Genomic DNA, 23415 nt, shown 5'->3' on the forward strand with positions numbered 1-23415 from the left:
ATGTAGTTTTGTTCAGCAGATTATTCTTCTTTGCTAAAGAGTGCTGATGCCTTGTCAAACTGAAACTCCCAGGATCCCATAGCATTGAGTCACAGCAATTAAAGTGAAGTTAAGTAAAAGTAAAGGTTTCCCCTTGAAATTAAATCTAGTCATGTCTGACTCTGGGGGTTGGTGCTCATCTCCATTTCTAAGCCGAAGAGCCAGCGTTGTCCACAGACACCTCCAAGGTCATGTGGCCGGCATGATTGCATGAAGCGGCATTACCTTCCCGCCAAAGCAGTACCTATTGATCTACTCACATTGCATGTTTTCGAACTGCTAGGTTAGCAGAAGCTGGGACTAACAACGGGAGCTCACCCTTTCCGTGGATTTGAACCTCCAACCTTCTGATTAGCAAATTCTGCAGATTAGTGGTTTAACCCACTGTGTCACTGCAAATGCAAGTACAGTAGAGTCTCACTTATCCAACATAAACGGGCCGGCAGAACACTGGATAAGTGAAAATGTTGGATAACAAGGAGGAATTAAGGAAAAGCCTATTAAATGTTATAATTTTACAAATTAAGCACCAAAACATCATGTTTTACAACAGACAGGAAAAAGCAGTTCAATACATGGTAATGTTATGTGGTAATTACTGTGTTTACGAATTTAGCACCAAAACAATGTATTGAAAACATTGACTACAAAAACATTCAGGAGGAAAATGCACATATATAGAGAGAGGATTTGCAAACATTTCAGGGGAAATGCATATGTAAAATTAGTATATATAATTATAGATCTATATCTAGCCCTGCATTGACTACAAATAAAGATAGAATTGCATAAAATGACATTGTTGGAAGTTAAATCCGTAAAAAAATTCAGTCCTTGCTGCCTACAGAAACAGCTGTGGATACGGGTGGGAGGCAGACTGCGTTGGATAATCCAGAACATTGGATAAGTGAGACTCTACTGTAAATGAAATCATAGGTACCGTTCCTGTGGATAGAAGGGGGCATACTTTACTGTAGGTGCATCTACACAGTAGAATTAACGCACTTTGAGGCCACTTTTAAGTGCCATGGCTCAATGCTATGGAAGCATGGGAGTTGTAGTTTTACAAGGTCTTTAGCCTTCTCTGCGCCAGAGTGTTGATGCCAGAATGTTGTGGCATCCGGTATCACTATGACAGCACATGCGCATGTGCATCTTGTGTGCATGGATGTTCATTTTGCTTGTGCATTCAGCTGCTCATTTTCCTGAGCACTGGATACAAATTTAGCTCTTAATTCAGTGCGTATCTACACAGTAGAATTAATGCGGTTGGACACCAATTGAACTGCCATAGCTCAATACTAGGGACTCCTAGGAGTTGTAGTTTTGCAAAGTTTTTTTCTCTGCCAAAGAGTGCACATGCCTCACCAAACTACAACTCCCATGATAGCACAGCATTGAGCCATGGCAGTTCAAGTGGTGTCAAGCTGCATTAATTCTATGATGAAGATGCATAACCTTTGCAAGGATAGTTGGATAGCTGCACCTTTAAAGTTCGGACTAAAACCCCAGAACGGATTCCTTGTCCCATTGGCATCAAAACCACTACTAAGACTGCCAAGAGGGCAATCTCAACCAAATAATTCCAAACCATAAAAAGTTGGATTAATTACCACTTAGGAACATACTGCATGTTTGTCACAAGAATGGGACTCGAGTTCTAGGTAAAGAGAGCGTTTTTAAAAAGCGGATCCTTAGCATTTTTATTCAATCACTGCATTGAACAGGGAAATAGTTTGAGAACCCATTCTGCCGTCAGTGGTCCAGATGGTCCAAGCCATCTCAGAAGGGAACAAGATCAGCTCTTGGCCATGCTGGCTGGGGATGAGGGGTTATGTTATCCAGGTAAAGGAAAGCAGAGCTCAAGCACAAAGGGAACAAGCCGAAAGGTGGGATACGTAGCGTGTGGCCCAAATCACCGAAGGCTGGAAAAGATCTTTCTCGATGAGCATCCAAACTGGGTTGAAACTTGAGCAATATACGGGGAACTTCTTTCCTTCTCCCAAACATGGGACCAGCAGGACCTTGCAAAATGCCAAATACATTCGGTGTCCATACACATCGGAGTCCAAGCATGGGCCTTGCAAAGTGTGAAGGCCAAATGCCTCCAAGGGTGCATCTACACCGTAGAATGAATGTGGTTTGACACCACTTCAACTGCCCTGGTTCAGTGCTGTAGAATCCTGAGATTTCTCTTCCTTAGGAACAACTGCATTAAGTGCAGGAAAGGGTTGTGTTTACCAAAGATCTCTGTATACAAATCATTGTGACCACTACTCATTCTTGCCAGCAGAATGAAAGCTTCAAGGAGTGTCCAGATCCCAGGTTTTAATAAGCAGCTGCAAGTTTATTCCGGTCCCAAAATAAAACGGTTCTGTATATATATGAAAAGTGGGATTTTTCTGGACAGAAGCATTGTATTTGCCACAAAGGAAGGTTGCTGTCCAGCATAATTTCAGTATGGCATAAATATGCTGCACCGTAATTAGAAACTGGAAGATTCCACATGAACATTAGGAAGAACTTCTTGAGAAGTTCATTCTGTGCATTCAACTTCCTGGGCTGTTCATTAGTGGAATCTGCTATTGTTTGGCATCTGCCAGAGTTTCCTCTGGAAGGTTTCAAGCAGAGGCTGGAAGGCCATCTGTCGGGAAGGCTTAGCTTGTGTCTTCCTATATGGCAAGAAGGGGTTGGGCTGGATGGCCTTTAGGGATCTCTTCCAACCCAAATGGCACATAGATCACTTCAGAGTGGAATGGAATCTCCTCTGGAGATCTTGAAACAGAGCCTGGATGTCCATCTTTTGGGAGGGCTTGTGCATTTCTTCACGATAGAATTGCATTGGACTAGATGACCTTGAGGGGTCCCTTCCAACTCTAAATCACGGTGCATGAGGTTAACCTAGAAGGCAATCCCAGTTCTCAGTCTATAGTAGTTTGTAAAAATCCAGTTAAATGGAAAGAGTCTGGCTCATAAAATCCAGCAGGACATGTTTCTCCAGATTTGAGGTTCTCTTGGATCCAGAGGATGAGACTGACCACTCTTAGGAAAATAAGTTTGATGTCCATCTGAGATTTGGACTGTAAAACTGACCACTCTTGGGAAGGTGAGCTAGATGTCCAGCAAGAGCTTCAAGTCGTGGCTTTTTTTGGTGGTGGCTCCATGTTTGGCCTTGATCTCTTGGAAGATGGTGTTGGAGTGTCCACTCTAGATCATTCCTGCCAGGAAAGGAGGAAGGAAAAGGCCAATGGTCCCCAGCAAACAGACGATGACAAACATCCAGAGGAAGATGCGGTCGATCACCATTGCGACATATTTCCAGTCTTCCTTCACCTGCAAAACACAGAAGAAACCATTGAACAAGGCAATTACTTCACACGAAATTCCTTGAAGTGTCCACCTATCCGTACATTGTAGAATGAATGCAGTTTCACACCACTTGAACCACCATGGCTCCAAAATGTGGAAGCATGTATTTGTATTTCTGTAAAGTCTTTAGACTTCTTTGCCGAAGAATGTTGGGGCCTTGTCAAACTACATCACCTATGGTTACATAGCACTGAGCCATGAAAGTGGCATCAAACTGCATTTATTCTACAATGTAGATGCACCTGAAGACACATAAGGAATAGTCTCATGATTAATGTTTCTGGACACTAAGAAAGTCCATCATCCCCCCCCCCCCTTTGAGTATTTGAATATAGTTTTCATCCTTGTATGAGATGGTTGAGTGGGGCAGGAGTGTGAGTGATGATGATGGTGATGATGATGACAGCAACAAGTCTTGGTGAAAAATAAGAATTAAAGCTTCAGCCACTTGCTGATACGTTTTACTGAATCTGATCAACTCCATCTTGATAATAGGTGACATCTCTCTATGACCTATATTTGCTTGCTGTGCTTTGCTGTTTATGTTTTGCTCGAAATGCTGCAACCACAATACCATGTTCCCAAGGCCAACAACCACAAACCATAGCTACATTCAATGCCAGAACCTGAGAACATCCTCTTAAACAACAAACAATCTACATTCATTGCTGGCCATATAGACTGGAGCAATAGCAGATTTATAAACTGGAACAATAGCAGATTTACTCATATCCGCCTGGCAGCCTCCTAATATGGCAAAGGGCCCTCTCAAAGCAAAGCCAACTTGGTACAAAGTCCTTTCACAGAATAAAGCCCATTCAGAGCAACGTCCATTAAAAGAAAAAACAACCCAAGGCAAAGCACAATCAGAGCAAAGCCAATGCAGAGCAAAGTCTACTCAAAGCAAAGCCCATCCAAAACGAAGCCAATTTTGAACAAAGACTATTCAAAGCAGTGCCCATTCAGAGCAAAGTCAATTTGGAGTAAAGCCTGTTCAATGAAGAACTAATCCAAAGCAAAGCACATTCAGAACAAAGCTAACGCAGAGCAAATTAAAGCCCATTCAAAATGAAGCCAATTCTGAACAGACTGTTAAAAGCAAAGGCAATTTAGAATAAAGCCTATTCAAAGTGAAGACATTTTAGAGCAAAGCCCATTCCAAGCAAAAGGTAATGTAGAGTAAAGCCTATCAAACAACAGCCACTTTGGAGCAAAGCCCATTTCAAGCAAAGGTAATTTAGAGCAAAGCCTAATTGAAGCAAATCCAATTTAGAGCAAAGCCTATGAAAGCAAAAGCACTTCAGAGCAAAGTCTACTCAAAGTGAAACCCATTCAAAACAAAGCCAATTCTGAAGAAAAACTATTCAAGACAAAGGAAATCCAGTGCAAAGTTCATTCAAAGCAAAGCCAATTCAGAACAAAATCTATTTCAATGAAAGCCCATTCAGAGCAAAGTCTACTCAATGCAAGAGCAATTCAGGACAAGGTCTTCCTGTTGTCTCTCTCCCTTGAGATGTCTTTGAAAACTGAAAAGCTTTTGAAGACATCTTGTAGTAGGGATAAAGTTACTACATGGTTTGTGTATTATAGCAGTAATTGATCTTTCGAGTGTCCTTGTGGAGAGAAAAAGTTGGGTATAAATAGACATCAATACAGCCCCATCAACACAGCCCCATCATCATCATCACCATGACAACACAGCCCTATAACCATCATCATCATCATCACAACACAGCCCCATAACCATCATCATCATCATCATCATCATCATCACCATCATAACACAGCCCCATCATCATCATCATCATCATCATCATCATCACAACACAGCCCCATCATCATCATCACCACCATCACAACACAGCCCCATCATCATCATCATCATCATCATCACAACACAGCCCCATCATCATCATCATCATCATCATCATCACAACACAGTCCCATCGTCATCATAATCATCATCACCATCACAACACAGTCCCATCATTCATCATCACCACCACCATGACCACCACCACAACACAGCCCCATCATCATCATCATCATCATCATCATCATCACAACACAGCCCCATCATCATCATCATCATCATCACCACCACCAACATCACAACACAGCCCCATCATCATTATCATCATCATCATCATAACACAGCCCCATCATCATCATCATCATCATCATCGTCATCATCATCATCATCACAACACAGCCCCATCATCATCATCATCACCACCACCAACATCACAACACAGCCCCATCATCATTATCATCATCATCATCACAACACAGCCCCATCATCATCATCATCATCATCACCATCACAACACAGCCCCATCATCATTATCATCATCATCATCACAACACAGCCCCATCATCATCATCATCATCACCATCACAACACAGCCCCATCATCATCATCATCATCATCACCATCACAACACAGCCCCATCATCATCATCATCACCATCACCATCAGCATTACAACACGGTCCCATCATCCATCATCACCACCACCACCATCACCACCACCACAACACAGCCCCACCATTATCATCATCCATACCAGCTAGTTGATTCTTTATTTCTGACCCTTTGGGACTCACTGAAAAATCTGCATCCTCGGCCCGCAGGTGGTTGGCGATGTAGTGCACGCCTTCCAAGGCCTTCAGGATCCCCGGAGAAAGTTGGAGGCCCGGCTCCGAAGTGGCCAAATTCTCCGTTTTGGCGGCCGGGCGCTGGATGAATTCCACGAAGCTCCTTCCCAGGTGCCGGGCGCAGGTGTAGCGGTACTGGAGGCAGTGGTTGTGGCAGAGTCCTTGGAGGGGCAGCTGGCCCCTCCGCCGCCTCTCCTCCCCACCTTCCTCTTCCTCCCCGTCCCACTTGTCATGCAGGTCTGCTTCCAGCCAGCACTGGGAGGTGCTCAGGTTGGCCGGAGGGACATCATATTGACCAACGGTCTCCTCGCCGGCCGCCTTCAGCCCTGGAGGCACCAGTGGTGGGCGTCTCATGAAGAGCCACCGAGGGACAAAATCCAAGAAGAAGTTGCGGACCCAGCGGGGCATCTTGTGTGTGCTGGGCGAGCGGTGGTGGACGTTGAGGACGAAGACGGTGATGACGATGGAGAGGGTGACGAAGATCATGGTGAAGAGCAGGTACTCGCCAATGAGCGGGATGACCAAGGAGGTGGACGGGATGATCTCGGTGATGAGGAGGAGGAAGACAGTGAGGGACAGCAGGACCGAGATGCAGAGGGTGATCTTCTCCCCACAGTCGGAGGGCAGGTAGAAGACCAGGACGGTCAGGCATGAGATGAGGAGGCAAGGGATGATGAGGTTGATGGTGTAGAACAAGGGCAGGCGGCGGATGACAAAGCTGTAGGTGATGTCCGGGTAGATCTCGGTGCAGCAGTCGTACTTCTTGGTGTTGTAGGTGCCCACGGCGTTGATGATGGCCCACTCCCCGCTCTCCCAGTAGTCCTTCAGGTCCACCTGGTGCTCCATGCTCTCCAGGTCGATCTTGGCCTTGTCGTAGGTCCACGAGCCAAACTTCATCTTGCAGTTCTGCTGGTCGAAGGGGAAGAAGGTCACGTCGATGCTGCAGGAGCTCTTGTAGATGGCCGGCGGGACCCACTTGATGCTGCCGTTAGAGAAGAGGTGCGCCTTGGTCATGTGCGTCACGGCAAACTCCCCGTCGGCACTGGAAGGAAGAGGAAATGTTCATTGAACTAGAGGTGCTTTGATGCTGCAGGAATATTTGGAAACTGGAGCAAAAGCAGATTTAAACCCCCTGAGATTGTAAAGAAGAGAGTTTTTATTTTGATTTATAAAAGTCATGTTTATGTTTATAAGGGTAAGTATTAGTTACTATTGCGAGGGGGATGGTAACCAGCTCAGCATTCTGAGGCAGGTTGCCATAGTAACGAGGGCGGAGCCAACCGCCGTTTGGAGGAAAAAGGGGGAATGTTTTAAAAAACAGTTCAGTCTGTGATTTTTAGTCACAGGGAAGACACTGGTTCCAAGTTAGGGAAACCAGGGAAACTCAGATCTCTAGTTGTGTCAGATTAAGCAAGTTAGGTGACTTGTTTAGGTTTATTTGTAGAGTCTGAGTAGTAAGGGGAATTAATCCTGGTTAGATCCAAAGTGATCAGGTTTAGACTGCTCAAGGAACGGAGCAAGTATTTTGAAAGAGTATTCATCATAAGTTATATTTGCAACCATTATCTAAGTGCCTTTAAAGAAGATACTGTAACCACTAAGCTCTGTGCCTGAAATAAACTTGTTATCTTTCAACATCCAAGCCTCTGTCACACATATCCTAAACTTAAGTAAAACTACCATCTAAAGAGAATTAAAAGAAGAGAAAGAAAAGGTTCAAAAAGAGATTCCCCTCTGCCTGAGATCTCCACAACTGGTGGCAGCAGATATAAAATATATAATAATATAATTAATCAAAAAGATCCCTTCCCCCACATTTTTACAATTGGTGGCAGCGGTGGGATTTAAAAGGATTCCTCCCTGCCACACATTTTTAGATAATGTGAGATTTTAGATAATGACTAGGGGAATCATAGAATGCTAGAGTTGAAAGAGATCACCAGGGCCATCCAGTCCAATCCCTTTGTGCCAGCAGGAAGATACAATCCAAGCCCTCCCGACAGATGGCCATCCAGCCTCTGCTTAAAAGCCTCCAGAGAAGGAGACTCTAACACAGCATATCATACTCTCAAACAACTCTAAACATCTGGAAATTCTTCCCAATGTTGAAGTGGGTTCCCTTTTCTGGCAAATTTGAATCCTTTGCTCCATTGAGCCCTAGTCTCCAAAGCAAAAGAAAAGTAAGCTTGCCCCCTCCTTAATGTGACACCTTTTCAAATAATATGACTACTATTAATAAAATTAGACAATTGAGTAGAGGATAGTTTATTAGTAAGAGGGATGTAGTTTGTAAATGTACGTGACTTGGGAAACGGAGAGGGAGTGAATGGGAGAAAAACAAGATTCGGAATTATGATGTAATGCTGCAATGTAATACAGTAGAGTCTCACTTATCCAACATAAACGGGCCGGCAGAATGTTGGATAAGCGAATATGTTGGATAATAAGGAGGGATTAAGGAAAAGCCTATTACACATCAAATTTGGTTATCATTTTACAAATTAAGCACCCAAACATCATGTTAGACAACAAATTTGGCAGAAAAAGTAGTTCAATACGCAGTAATGCTATGTAGTAATTACTGTATTTATGAATTTAGCACCAAAATATCACGATATATTGAAAACATTGACTACAAAAATGTGTTGGATAATCCAGAACGTTGGATAAGCGAGTGTTGGATAAGTGAGACTCTACTGTATTGAAGATTCTATGAAAATTTAGTAAAATTACATTTAAAAAAATTTTAAAATAAAAAAATAGAATATATATATATATATATATATATATATATATATATATATGCATTTCCAATGGTAAAATTAATCTTTCTAGTCAACTGGAATGAAATGCATGAAGAACTGCACCCCTAGGATGCATCTACACTGTAAATGTAGTGCATTTTTAACCGCTGTAACTCAATGCTATGGAATCCTGGAAGACATAGTTAGACAAGGTCTTTAGTCTTGTCTGCCAAAGACAGCTGAGTAGAGTCTTAGGCTCACTCTACACTGCAGAAGTAATGCAATTTGACACCACTTTGACTGCCATGGCTCAATGCTATGGAATCCTAGGAGTTGTAGTTTGACAAGGTCTTTAGGCTTCTCTGCCAAAGATGATTGGGCACCTCACTAAATTATAAATCCCAGAATTCCAGAGCACTGAGTCAGGGCAGTTAAAGTGGTGTCAAAATCTGCAATGTAGAATTAGTCAATGCTAGGACACAGGTTGCAGGACGAATATTTGCAGAACTCATAACAACCACTTGGTGGCAACATAACATCAGCCAGTACAGTTGATGTTCCCCATGTGCACAGATTCTTGCCTCAACAGATCCAACCATTCACAGGAAGATTTCTTCCATTTTTGCAAGTTCCCCACTTACTTGTTATATAGCACAATATCTGGAATCCAGATCATCTCCGAAGGAACTCGGATAGACGTGACATTGTCAAAATCCAGCGGGTTCCACTGCAGTTTGTAGTCGTTCCACTCCTGAAGACAAAGAAGAAATCCTTATTTTCCCCCTCACTTAGCTCTAAGGATGCATCTATATATATAAAAGAGTGATGGCATCACGGCGACCCACAAAACAACAAAACTACAGGCCCCCCAACCTCGAAATTTGACGACACAACCCATCATCCACGGCTCTAGGTTGATACAACAAAAAGAAAAAAAATAAAGTCCTAATTAGAGAGAGAGGAATAATTGCTTTTATCCAATTGCTGCCAGTTAGAAGGCTAAGCTCCTCCAACTTGGTCTCCTAGCAACCCAATAAAAAATAATAAAAAACACTAAAAATAATAATTAAAAACACTTAAAAAATTAATACAATAAAATACTATAATAACAGAAAATAACTAAAAATAATACAAGAAAATAATAAAATATAATAAATAAAAAGATAACTTACAATAAAATTAATTAAAAAATACAAATAACGTCAAATAAAAATTACACAACAATTTTTAACCAATACCACCACCACTTTGCCACAGCAACGTGTGGCCGGGCACAGCTAGTTTACATTATAGAAAGAATGCAGTTTGATTCCACTTGAAATACCATGGCTAAGGAATCCTGGGAGCTGTAGTTTGATTGGGCACCAGAACTCTTTGGCAAAGAAGGCTAAATATCTTATAAAACTACAACTCCCAGGATTCCCAGAGGGCTATTTTTTTCTGTCTTTGCTATTCCCCAACTCATACTTACTTGTTTCAGCCAAACATTTGTAGTCATCATTTGGTTCTTCTCATCCTGAGGTGGAAGGAAATGTGGGAAGGAAAAGCAGAAAAGAGTTTTAGCAGAAATAGAATTCAGCACCTTCTCCGAAAAGTCAAAAAAGAACCAGTAAAAAGACATGTCACACAGCCAAAGTCCATTCAAAGCAAGAAGTCCAATCACAGCACAGCCCATTCAGAACAATGCTATTCAAAACAAAGCCAATTTAGAGTTATCAGTCCAGAGCAAAGCCCTTTCAGTGCAAAACTCATTCAAAGCTAAGCCAATTCAGAGTGATGGCAATAAAGAGCAAAGTCAATTCAAGGGAAAGTCAATTTAGAGCAAATCAATTAGAAGCTAAGCCAATTCAGAGCAAAGGCAATTGTGAGCAAAGTCCATTCAAAACAAAGGCAATTGAGAGCAAAGCCCATACAAAGCAAAGCAAGTTCAGACCAAAGGCAATTGAGAGCAAAGTCCATTCAAAACAAAGGCAATTGAGAGCAAAGTCCATTCAAAACAAAGGCAATTGAGAGCAAAGCTCATACAAAGCAAAGTAAGGTCAGAGCAAAGGCAATTGAGAGCAAAGCCCAAACAAAGCCAAGTAAGGTCAGAGTAAAGGCAATTGAGAGCAAAGCCCATACAAAGCAAAGGCAATTGAGAGCAAAGCTCATACAAAGCAAAGTAAGGTCAGAGCAAAGTCCATTCAAAGCAGAGCCCATTCAGAGCCAAGACAATTTTAGGACAAAGTCCATTCAAATAATACTTGTGCTTTTCCTGCCTAGCAGGATGGGGTTGGACTGGATGGCCCATGTGGTCTCTTTCAGAGACAATTTGAAGCTAGGCACATTGCTTTCAATGTCAAGTCAAAGTTAATTCAAAGAGAAGTCCATTCAAAGCAAAGCTAAGGGCTCTTCTACAGTGCCATATAATCCAAATTATCAAATCAGATAACCCACATGATCTGCTTTGAAGTTGATTATATGAGTCTACACTGCCATGTAATCCAGTTCAAAGCAGATAATCTGGATTTTATGTGGCAGTGTAGAAGGAACCTAAGTCATAGAATAGAATCATAGAATCATAGAATAGTAGAGTTGGAAGAGACCACATGGGCCATCCAGTCCAACCCTCTGCCAAGAAGCAGGAAATCGCATTCAAAGCACCCCCGACAGATGGCCATCCAGCCTCTGCTTAAAAGCCTCCAAAGAAGGAGCCTCCACCACGGCCCCGGGGAGAGAGTTCCACTGTCGAACAGCCCTCACAGTGAGGAAGTTCTTCCTGATGTTCAAGTGGAATCTCCTTTCCTGTAGTTTGAAGCCATTGTTCCGTGTCCTAGTCTGCAGGGCAGCAGAAAACAAGCTTGCTCCCTCCTCCCTATGACTTCCCCTCACATATTTGTACATGGCTATCATGTCTCCTCTCAGCCTTCTCTTCTGCAGGCTAAACATGCCCAGCTCTTTAAGCCGCTCCTCATAGGGCTTGTTCTCCAGACCCTTAATCATTTTAGTCGCCCTCCTCTGGACGCTTTCCAGCTTGTCAACATCTCCCTTCAACTGTGGTGCCCAAAATTGGACACAGTATTCCAGGTGTGGTCTGACCAAGGCAGAATAGAATAAGGGGGAGCAGGACTTCCCTGGATCTAGACGCTATTCCCCTATTGATGCAGGACAGAATCCCATTGGCTTTTTTAGCTGCCGCATCACATTGTTGGCTCATGTTTAACTTGTTGTCCACGAGGACTCCAAGATCTTTTTCGCACACACTGCTGTCAAGCCAGGCGTCCCCCATTCTGTATCTTTGATTTCCATTTTTTCTGCCGAAGTGAAGTATCTTGCATTTGTCCCTGTTGAACTTCATTTTGTTAGTTTTGGCCCATCTCTCTAGTCTGTCAAGAAAAAGTCTGTCTCCTCGTGGACAACAAGTTAAACATGAGCCTACAATGTGATGCGGCAGCTAAAAAAGCCAATGGGATTTTGGCCTGCATCAATAGGGGAATAACGTCTAGATCCAGGGAAGTCATGCTCCCCCTCTATTCTGCCTTGGTCAGACCACACCTGGAATACTGTGTCCAGTTTTGGGCACCGCAGATGAAGGGAGATGCTGACAAGCTGGAAAGCGTCCAGAGGAGGGCAACTAAAATGATTAAGGGTCTGGAGAACAAGCCCTATGAGGAGAGGCTTAAAGAGCTGGGCATGTTTAGCCTGCAGAAGAGAAGGCTGAGAGGAGACATGATAGCCATGTACAAATATGTGAGGGGAAGTCATAGGGAGGAGGGAGCAAGCTTATTTTCTGCTGCCCTGCAGACTAGGACACGGAACAATGGCTTCAAACTACAGGAAAGGAGATTCCACCTGAACATCAGGAAGAACTTCCTCACTGTGAGAGCTGTTCGGCAGTGGAACTCTCTCCCCCGGACTGTGGTGGAGGCTCCTTCTTTGGAGGCTTTTAAGCAGAGGCTGGATGGCCATCTGTCGGGGGTGCTTTGAATGCGATTTCCTGCTTCTTAGCGGGGGGTTGGACTAGATGGCCCTTGAGGTCTCTTCCAACTCTACTATTCTATGATTCTATGATTCTATGATTCTGTCTGTCAGAAAAAGCCTATTCGGAGCAAAAGCCATTCAGGTCCATTCCATTCAAAATAAGTTCATTCAGAGCAAAGCCCAATCAAAGCTGGAAAAGTAACGAAATGCTATTTCTTGTACATACCACGTCAATCAGCTGAGCGATGGAGAGTCCGAACCTTACGATGACAACGTCAGAGGTATTGGGGACGGGCCTGGACCACTTGTTGTAGGTGTTGAAAAGGTATCGGAATAACCGCTCTTCTGCCTGGGTTTGCGTCCGGCTTTGGACAGATGCTGGAAAGGAAAGGCATGCAAGTCACGATCACTATCAAGCATGACACACCACTGCATGCCAAATACTCCTAAATGCATGTCTGTGTTTAAGGGTGCATCTGCACTGTAAAATGAATGCAGTTCAATATCAATTTAATTGCCGTGTCTCAATGCTGTGGAAACCTAGGAGTTGCTGTTTGGTGAGACATTCACACACTTTTGTCAGAGTAATGGTTAATATAGTGAAATGTTTAATACATTGTTTCAATGTAAGCGATCCAGTACAAAAGTAGTTAATTGCATAGAGCAATGATTTACTGCCTAGAGGGAAAAGGAATTTGACTTCTGCTTTTGCCTGCGTAGAAGGAAATACGTCACAGAAAATGGAATTTGGGAGGTGCTATTCTTTACTGATAAGAGTTCTTGTAGTTGCCATTAATCTTGCTGTTAGAGCAACATGTGTGCGAGCAGCTCCAGCTGCTATTTATGTACATACCTGTAAATAAAGACTAATTACTGCCGGAATGGCAGACAGCTATGCAGTCTTATTTTTTCATGCTACTAGGCAGATGCTGAGTTGCGAGGGGAGGGGAGAATTGAGACAGAAGGCTGTAAGGTCTCAATATATCTGCCTGACATCCATCATCATTCCACGACTTGACAACTTTTGCAATTAATTGAATTGCTTTGCCCAGAACTGGACACAGGGCTATTCCATTTGAGGTCTGACCAATGCAGAATAGAGGGGGACGAGGACGTCTGTCAATCTTAACACTAGACTCCCATGGATGCAGCCTGGATTCACATTGGCTTTTTAGCTGCCACATCACACTCTGGACTCACATTTGCAAATAAAGTTGGAAGGGACCCCAAGGGGTCATCTAGTCCAACCCTATTATTTCCCATGGAGGAAAACACAACCAAAGCACCCCTGGAATCTGATCTCTTTTTTTGATAGAGTTACGAGTTGGGTCGATACAGGGAATGCCGTGGATGTAGCGTACCTGGATTTCAGTAAGGCCTTCGACAAAGTCCCCCATGACCTTCTGGCAAATAAACTAGTAAAATGTGGGCTAGACAAAACTACAGTTAGGTGGATCTGCAATTGGCTAAGCGAACGAACCCAAAGGGTGCTCACCAATGCGTCATCTTCATCATGGAAAGAAGTGACAAGTGGAGTGCCGCAGGGCTCCGTCCTGGGCCCGGTTCTGTTCAACATCTTTATTAACGACTTAGACGAAGGGTTAGAAGGCACGATCATCAAGTTTGCAGACGACACCAAACTGGGAGGGATAGCTAACACTCCAGAAGACAGGAGCAGAATTCAAAACGATCTTGACAGACTAGAGAGATGGGCCGAAACTAACAAAATGAAGTTCAACAGGGACAAATGCAAGATACTTCACTTCGGCAGAAAAAATGGAAATCAAAGATACAGAATGGGGGACGCCTGGCTTGACAGCAGTGTGTGCGAAAAAGACCTTGGAGTCCTCGTGGACAACAAGTTAAACATGAGCCAACAATGTGATGCGGCAGCTAAAAAAGCCAATGGGATTCTGTCCTGCATCAATAGGGGAATAGCGTCTAGATCCAGGGAAGTCCTGCTCCCCCTTATTCTATTCTGCCTTGGTCAGACCACACCTGGAATACTGTGTCCAATTTTGGGCACCACAGTTGAAGGGAGATGTTGACAAGCTGGAAAGCGTCCAGAGGAGGGCGACTAAAATGATTAAGGGTCTGGAGAACAAGCCCTATGAGGAGCGGCTTAAAGAGCTGGGCATGTTTAGCCTGCAGAAGAGAAGGCTGAGAGGAGACATGATAGCCATGTACAAATATGTGAAGGGAAGTCATAGGGAAGAGGGAGCAAGCTTGTTTTCTGCTGCCCTGCAGACTAGGACACGGAACAATGGCTTCAAACTACAGGAAAGGAGATTCCACCTGAACATCAGGAAGAACTTCCTCACTGTGAGAGCTGTTCGGCAGTGGAACTCTCTCCCCGGGGCCGTGGTGGAGGCTCCTTCCTTGGAGGCTTTTAAGCAGAGGCTGGATGGCCATCTGTCGGGGGTGCTTTGAATGCGATTTCCTGCTTCTTGGCAGAGGGTTGGACTGGATGGCCCATGTGGTCTCTTCCAACTCTACTATTCTATGATTCTATGATTCTATGGAAGGGCTCACGATTCATTGGGACAGTCTACTATATCACAAGATTCTTCTTTAATGTTTAAGTGGAATCTTCTTTTTCCTGAATGATTTCAATCCACTGATTCTGGAGAAGCAGACAGCAATCTCTTTTCCTCTTCAACCTGACATACTTTCAGAAATTAATGCTAGATCTACACTAATATATACGGTAATTCCATTTCAGATGTGGATTCACTGCACTGAAGTGGATTACAGTAGAGTCTCATTTATCCAACACTCGCTTATCCAACGTTCTGGATTATCCAATGCATTTTTGTAGTCAATGTTTTCAATACATCGTGATATTTTGGTGCTAAATTCATAAATACAGTAATTACTACAAAGCATTACTGCGTATTGAACTACTTTTTCTGTCAAATTTGTTGTCTAACATGATGTTTTGGTGCTTAATTTGTCAAATCATAACCTAATTTGATGTGTAAGAGGCTTTTCCTTAATCCCCCCTTATTATCCAACAGATTTGCTTATCCAACGTTCTGCCGGCCCGTTTATGTTGGATAAGTGAGACTCTACTGTATATGGCAGTATAGACTCAGGCTGGATCCACACCGCTGTATAATCCAGATTATTGAAGTAAATAATCCAAATTATCTGCTTTGAAGTTGATAATATGAGTCCGCACCGCCATATCATACAGTTCAAACCAGATAATCTAGGTTTTAGAAGGCAATATAGATGGGGCCTCATAGAATCCAGTTAATCCACATTCCGGAACAGCATTATAGGGCAGTGTAGATCTAGCTTAAAAGATAGCCAATACTCTAAAGAGGACCTCAATATTCCAAAATATATTAAATATCACCTGATCTTGGAGGCTAAGCAGGGTCAGTCCTGGTTAGGACATGGATGGGAGATCACCAATGAATACCATGGGCTGGGGCTATATATATTTCAGAGGAAGGGGCTACCAAAGCATGGCTGAGGATCCCTAGCCTAAGAAAACCCCAAGAAACCCTACCACGAGGCTGCAAGGGAGTGGAAGTTCACAAATTAATTCTTTTTTCTATCTGCAACAAGCAGCAAGGAATTTGGCAACCCAGGCTGCTTGGAACAAGGCAGGCCAAATGCATTTGCAGCCATTGGAGCCAATTCTGCAGTGGGAACCCATTTAGGGCCAGTTAAGAGAAGAAAGGGGCTTTTTAGATAATTGGGTTTATGTTCTGCCAAGCCTTTCTCTACTGTCCGAGGCCATATATTTAAAGGGCCTTTCTGCTCCAAGAACGCAGCATAAACTACTTCAGCCCTTCAAGCTCCACTTGCAATAATTGAAGTTTGCTGTGCACAAAAGGGGGGAAAGGGAGTTAGAAACCAGAGCAATTTAAAACCAATCTGGGACAGTGGGAATGCTGGGATTAATTGGGATTATCCTGCCAAATTGGGACCATTGGAGCGTTTGCAACAGGGCATTTTGGCCTTTTAGTTTTGGAATTTTCTCTAGATTATGCTACTGTTGCATACTGATACTGTTGCATACTGATGACACTATGTAGCAAATTTTTTATTTTTGGGTTATATATGCCATTTTCTAATTGGTTCGATCATAAAAAAATGGAAAAAGTTTTATTAAACTGCTAAAACTTATTTTTGTGGGAGATCCTACAGCACATTTTGCTAGTTTTTCAATGAATATCTCATAGAGTCCCAACCAATTCAACATACAGTAGAGTCTCACTTATCCAACATTCTGGATTATCCAACACAGTCTGCGTTGTAGTAGTCAATGTTTTTGTAGTCAATCTTTTCAATACACTGCAATGTTTTGGTGCTAGATTCGTAAATACAGTAATTACTACATAACATTGCTATGTATTGAACTGCTTTTTCTGTCAAATTTGTTGTAAAACATGATGTTTTGGTGCTTAATTTGTAAAATCATAATGTAATTTGATGTTTAATAGGCTTTTCCTTAATCCCTCCTTATTATCCAACATATTCGCTTATCCAAGGTTCTGCCCGCCCGTTTATGTTGGATAAGTGAGACCCTACTGTAGTTTGTGGCAGCCACAAAAACAAAGTTTCTGGAATATAACAACTACAATAAAATCTCATTTATCCAACATTCGCTTATCCAACGTTCTGGATTATCCAATGCAGTCTGCCTCCTATCCTGATCCACAGCTGTTTCTCTAGGCAGCAAGGACTGAACTTTTTACACATTTAATTTCCAACAATGTTGTTACTGTAAGTTCATTTTATGCAATTCCATCTTTATTTGTAGTCAATTTGTTAGTAGCCAATGTTTTTGTAGTCAATAATTTCAATATATTGCGATGTTTTGGTGCTAAATTTGTAAATACAGTAATTACTACATAGCATTACCATGTATTGAACTGCTTTTTCTGTTGATTTGTTGTAAAACATGATGTTTTGGTGCTTAATTTGTAAAATCATAATATAATTTGATGTTTAATAGGCTTTTTCTTAATCCCTCCTTATTATCCAACATTTTTCGCTTATCCAACGTTCTGCTGGCCCATTTATGTTGGATAAGGGAGACTCTATTGTACTTTTGAAGTACGTGCTGCAGAATTAAACAGGAAATGACACTTTTGAACCAGGAACAGAAAATGTTTCAAATTTTGTTACATAGTGTAATACATCAGCATTGGCAAAGTTTGCTGATTTCCCTTTTTTATGGAGTAGAGCTGAAGCATTTTATGCAGAGTCAACAATGCCCTTGCAAGTCAAGAAGAAGATATATTTATATCTATTAATCTTATAAAAGCATTTCCCCCTGAAATATTTGTTAACCTCTCCTACAGATATATAGGCATTAACCCCTTGCATGCATTTGCAATCCCTATGTACTTATTATCTATCTATATACATTAATTTTATATATGAATTTTCCCCTCATATGTTTGCAGGTCTTTGCAAATCCTATATACATATAGGTCCATGTACCTGTATATCTATATCCATATATATATATATATACACACACATACATTATTTAACCTACTGATGCCTCGATTAATGTAATTTTATTGGTATCTACTTTTATTTTGAAATTTACAAGTAGCTGCTTCATTTCCCATCCTCGGCTTATACTCGGGTCAATAAGTTATCCCAGTTTTTTGTGGTAAAATTAGGTGCCTCGGCTTATATTCGAGTCGGCTTACACTCGAGTATATACAGTACTTTGTTCTCTGCACCTTATCCCTTTTACCAGCCCTATCGTACATTGTTTTGCTCTATCCCTTCCCAACCTTTTATAGCCTGGTCACTCCCATTTTGTAATTATTGTCATTGTGTTGTCGAAGGCTTTCATGGCCGGAATCACAGGGTTGTTGTGTGTTTTCTGGGCTATATAACCCTTCCTTGCTTAGTTTCTCCACAAACTCTGAGGATGCCTGCCATAGATGTGGGTGAAACATCAGGAGAGAATGCTGCTTCTGGAACATGGCCATACAGCCCGGAAAACACACAACAACCCCAATTATGGTCATGTCTTTTTTTGTTGAACATGGACTGATGTTGCCTCAATGCTGCTGTTTTTCCTCTTACGTCAATTGTGTTTTATACAGATTGTTTTATTTTACGATGTTCTTATTTTGTTTTACTGGTGGTTTTGTTTTAATGGATTGTTGCTTTTATGTCTTTTGGACTTTCTGTCCCATATATAAGCCGCTCCAAGTCCTTTTGGGGAAATGGTGGCCGGGTATTTAAAAAGTTAACATCATCATCATCATCATCATCATCATCATCTTCTTCTTCTTCTTCTTCTTCTTCTTCTTCTTCTTCTTCTTCTTCTTCTTCTTCTTCTTCTTCTTCTTCTTCTTCTTCTAGTCTGAGCTTATCTGGCATCCGTTGTCAATACGTTGCTCCACAAGTGATATACACATTTCTGAAAATATAACCTTCTGCTAGTCATTTTATACCCACTGCTGTGTCCAGACTGAATGGAGCCATTGCATGCACCCAAATATTATTATTATTAATAATAATAATAATTCATTTATATCCTGCTTTTCTCCCGTGGGTGGGATTCAAAGCGGCGTACAGCATATAAAATTCATACAAATACACTGAACAGCAATACAGAATCAATTAAAACATCATATCCCGATTAAAACCCAATTAAGATATCAAACAAAACAATTTTTAAAAAAGTACAAGAAGCACCATATTAAATAAATGGCCTGTGCTTGCTTCTGCTCTGCCCTTTCAATGGCCTTTCAAAACATACATCTTTCTGGAACATATTTTTAAAGTGTGTTACTGTGGCTGGTTTTGATTGTATGTGTTTGCTATAACTAATTGTATTTTTTCGTAAAATAATAAATAAAGCAATTCTGTCAATAGCCTGGAAAAGAATGATTGGGACTCTCCCACTCTTCCAGGATATGGCTGTTTGCTCATAAGAAGATTGACTGATGACTTTAGTATGTTCTGGCTGAGATGGATATACTGACAATTTTAATTAAGGAAAAGCTATTGATTAGTTTGAGCAAGGACTAGGAGTTAATAATTGCTTTTTCAAGGGAATGTTGAGAGGAGCTATCACTACAGTTGGCCTTCAAGTTAAAAGAGTTTGTGGATTTGATTAAAATGGTCAACGTCCACCAGATCCAACTTCGTTCTACTATGGAGGAAGACACAGTCCAAGCCCTCCCAACAGATGACCATCCAGAATCAGTTTGAATACAGTAGAGTCTCACTTATCCAACATAAACGGGCCGGCAGAACATTGGATAAGTGAATACATTGGATAATAAGGAGGGATTAAGGAAAAGCCTATTAAACATCAAATTAGGTTATGATTTTACAAATTAAGCATCAAAACATCATGCTATACGACAAGTTTGACAGAAAAAGTACTTCAATACATGATAATGCTATGTACTAATTACTGTATTTACTAATTTAGCACCAAAATATCATGATACAATATCTTCTTGCATGCAGAATGGGGTTTGCTCCGAATGACCATAAACAGTGCTTAGGTCATTCTTCCTATATGTCAGTGAATTGGAGTCTCTTTCACCTCTTGCGGATTATGCACTGCCTGGGAGTCCAGTGGAGTCTTCTCCTCTGAAGGTTGTTAAGCAGTGGTTGAATGGCCATCTGTCAGGAGGGCTTGGATTGTGTCTTCCCACTTGGCAGAAGGGAGCTGGACTGGATGGCCTTGGGGATCCTTCCAACTCTGTCTGACTGCAGTCCTTGTGCTTTTGAGCCGTACCCAAGTGCGTCAAAGCTTCTTCCTCAATCTTTCTCCGGACACAAAAGCAATCGTCTCAAAAGCTGTCTGCAAACCTTCCAAGCCCTGTGTCATAGAACCTGACAGGGAAGCATCAGCTTTTGCAAAATTCCTTGATAAACATCTCCAGGCTTCTATGGGGAGATTTATGGAGAAGTCACGAACGTGACAAGTGAGTCTGGAGAAAACAGTGGCCAAGGAAGCTGACTCCGCGGCGAGGCAGTGATCCCATCAAGGCTCACTCTCCAAACACCCAGGGCCATTGGCTAGGAATACAACGTTCCCATCATGTCACAACTTGAGACATCACTAAGATCTGGCCCATAGGGGTAAACACGTATGCGCTGCATTGCCTCCAATGTTCTCCAGCCATGTCTGGAGCCACAACAGAGTCATAGCAGAAAACTTTGTCAAAGTGCATCAAAGGTAGATGTCTCCAAATGCTTCCACAGATGTCTGCAGTCAAACTTTGCATTGACTAAGGAATGACAGAGGCCTCATATTGGCACCCACTCCACTCTGCATCAAAAACTAGCATTAGGGTGCATCTACACTGTAGATGTTTTGCACCACAGTTTGGCACCACTAATACTGTGTTGTCAAAGGCTTTCATGGCTGGGATCACAGGGTTGTTGTGTGTTTTCTAGGCTGTATGGGCATGTTCCAAAAGTATTCTCTCTTGATGTTTTGCCCACATCCATGGCAGGCATCCTCAGAGGACTTCTCTGGTTGATACCTCACAACCGCTGAGGATGCCTGCCATAGATGTGGGTGAAACATCAGGAGAGAATACTTCTGCAACATGGCCATACAGCCTGGAAAACACACAACAACTACTAATACTTCCATGGCTCACTGCTAATGAATCCCAGGGTTTGTAGTTTGGTGAGGCACCAGCACACATAAGCAGAGATGGCCAAAGATCTTGTAAAACTACAACTTCCATTGCATTGAGCCATGGCTGTTCAAGCAGGGTCAAACTGCATTCATTCCACAATATAGATGCACCCGTAGTTTCACTCTAATAACAAACAAATGTTGGAATTTGTAGCTGTGTGCCTTCAAGTTATTTCTGACTTACGTGAATCTTTCAGGTGGTTATTTTGCCAGAAATTGTTCTAAGGCTGAGAGAGTGTCACCTCGTGGATTCCCACAGCTGAGCAGGAATTTGAACCCAGGTCTCCAAAGTCATGGCCCAATATTTAATGCTAGCTCTCACATCCCTGCCTTTTTCTCTCTTAGCCCAGTTCGATCCATTCTGGCCTCAACAGAATTTGAATTTGGCTAAATCTGGTAGGAGAAAAACCAACTTATTTGAAACGTGGTTCTGGAGAAGAGTTCTGTGAGTATCATGGACAGCTGAAAAGACCAATAAATGGGTCCGAGTGCAAATCAGACCTGAACTAGACAATATAACTGAATTGCGGGTGCTGAACTTTGGAGATATCTTGAAATAATGTGACCCATTGGGGAAAGATTAGAATACTTGGTAAAATGGGAGAAAGTGGAGGAAAGAAGACTTATAATGGGATAGAGGAGCTAAATACCCTAATTGCATTCACTGGAATTATCATCATCATCATCATCATCATCATCATCATCATCATCATCATCATCCCAGTTCCTTCTGCTCTTCCTATCCAACTTTTGTATGAGAAGCATCTCTGGAACGTCTCATCACTTGATGAAAAGGAGTAATAATAATAATCTTATTATATTGGGACCGGGCTGTGGCACAGGCTGGTTAGTAGCCAGGTGCAACAAATCACTCTGACCAAGAGGTCATGAGTTCGAGGCCAGCCCGTGTTGGAGTGAGCACCCGACAATTAAAATAAAAAATAGCCCTGTTCATTGTTGACCTAAGCAACCCGAAAGATAGTTGCATCTATCAAGTAGGAAATTTAGGTGCCACTTATGTGGAGAGGCTAATTTAACTAAATTACGACATCATAAAAATCACCCAGCAGCATTTGGAATGAGGAAGTATCCAAGGACTCGGCGTCATAGTGGATAATGAAGCAGCAGCTCCCCCTGTGGCCGGAATCGAGCACACCCTCAGGAAGCTGGAAGCTGGTGAAGGTTAAATTGCCTCTGTGTCTGTCTCTGTCTCTGACTCTATGTTCATATGGCACTGAATGTTTGCCATGTATGTGTACATTCTGATCTGCCCTGAGTCCCCTTCGGGGTGAGAAAGAAAGGCGGAATAAAAATACTGTAAATACTGTAAATAAATAAAGAATCTTCACCTCAGAATCACATAATCTTAGAATTGGACTACATGACTCTTCCTTCTGCCAGGCAGGAAAACACAATCCAAGCCCTCCCAACAGATGGCCATACAGCGATTGCTTAAAAACTTCCAGAGACTCCACCAAACTCCCAAGCAGGCTATATTCCACTAGAGTTGGAAGGGACCCTCAAAAGCCATCTAGTCCAACCCCCTTCTGCCAGGCAGGAAGAAACAATCCAAGCCTTCCTGACAGATGGCCATCTAACTTCCAGAGAAAGAGACTCCCAGGCAGCAGTAGATTCCACTGTGCTCTCTTTTGTTCTCATTTACATGAAACCACTTTCCACACGAAATCTCATGACAAGGTGATTAATTCTGACTAAAGAATTAAAGTTTTAGGATAGAGAGGAAAGAAAGCCTTACCTGGCAACAAAACAAAGCAATACCAGGCAACAATCCGAAAGGTCCTGAACGGGTCCATCTTCCACCAAACGGTTACTTCTACCTCAGCACTGAAATTCCAAGTGCAATGTTTAAGAAAACTATAGAATCCTTCCTTTTTATGGTCAATGTCTCTGGAGCATGGAAAGAGCACATGGATTCTGAAGTCCTAGAAGGATGAAGCAGGTCACCTCCGTCAGAAGAAAGTGGATGAAC

General features: G+C 42.2%; 1 protein-coding gene across 1 annotated transcript; it reads right to left on the minus strand.

Annotated features, from left to right (window-relative positions):
• Positions 1-1704: 1704 nt before the first annotated feature.
• Positions 1705-23315, minus strand: chrna2 (cholinergic receptor nicotinic alpha 2 subunit). Its single transcript, XM_008122446.3, has 6 exons — positions 23182-23315; positions 12996-13147; positions 10281-10325; positions 9451-9560; positions 6015-7107; positions 1705-3372 (listed from the first exon to the last, which is right to left on the minus strand). The coding sequence occupies exons 1-6, from the start codon at positions 23237-23239 to the stop codon at positions 3247-3249; spliced, it is 1584 nt and encodes a 527-aa protein (XP_008120653.2). The 5' UTR covers positions 23240-23315; the 3' UTR covers positions 1705-3246.
• Positions 23316-23415: the final 100 nt, after the last annotated feature.

This window comes from Anolis carolinensis, chromosome 1 (assembly GCF_035594765.1).
Source record: "Anolis carolinensis isolate JA03-04 chromosome 1, rAnoCar3.1.pri, whole genome shotgun sequence".
NCBI lineage: Eukaryota > Metazoa > Chordata > Lepidosauria > Squamata > Dactyloidae > Anolis > Anolis carolinensis.

Coding starts and splice junctions, on each gene's coding strand:
- chrna2 (XM_008122446.3), bottom strand. CDS start 23,239: ATGGACCCGTTCAGGACCTTTCGGATTGTTGCCTGGTATTGCTTTGTT. Junction 9,561..10,280: donor CAAATGTTTGGCTGAAACAA/GTAAGTATGAGT, acceptor CTTTGTCTTCAG/GAGTGGAACGACTACAAACT. Junction 3,373..6,014: donor CCGAGGATGCAGATTTTTCA/GTGAGTCCCAAA, acceptor TGTGTTTTGCAG/GTGAAGGAAGACTGGAAATA.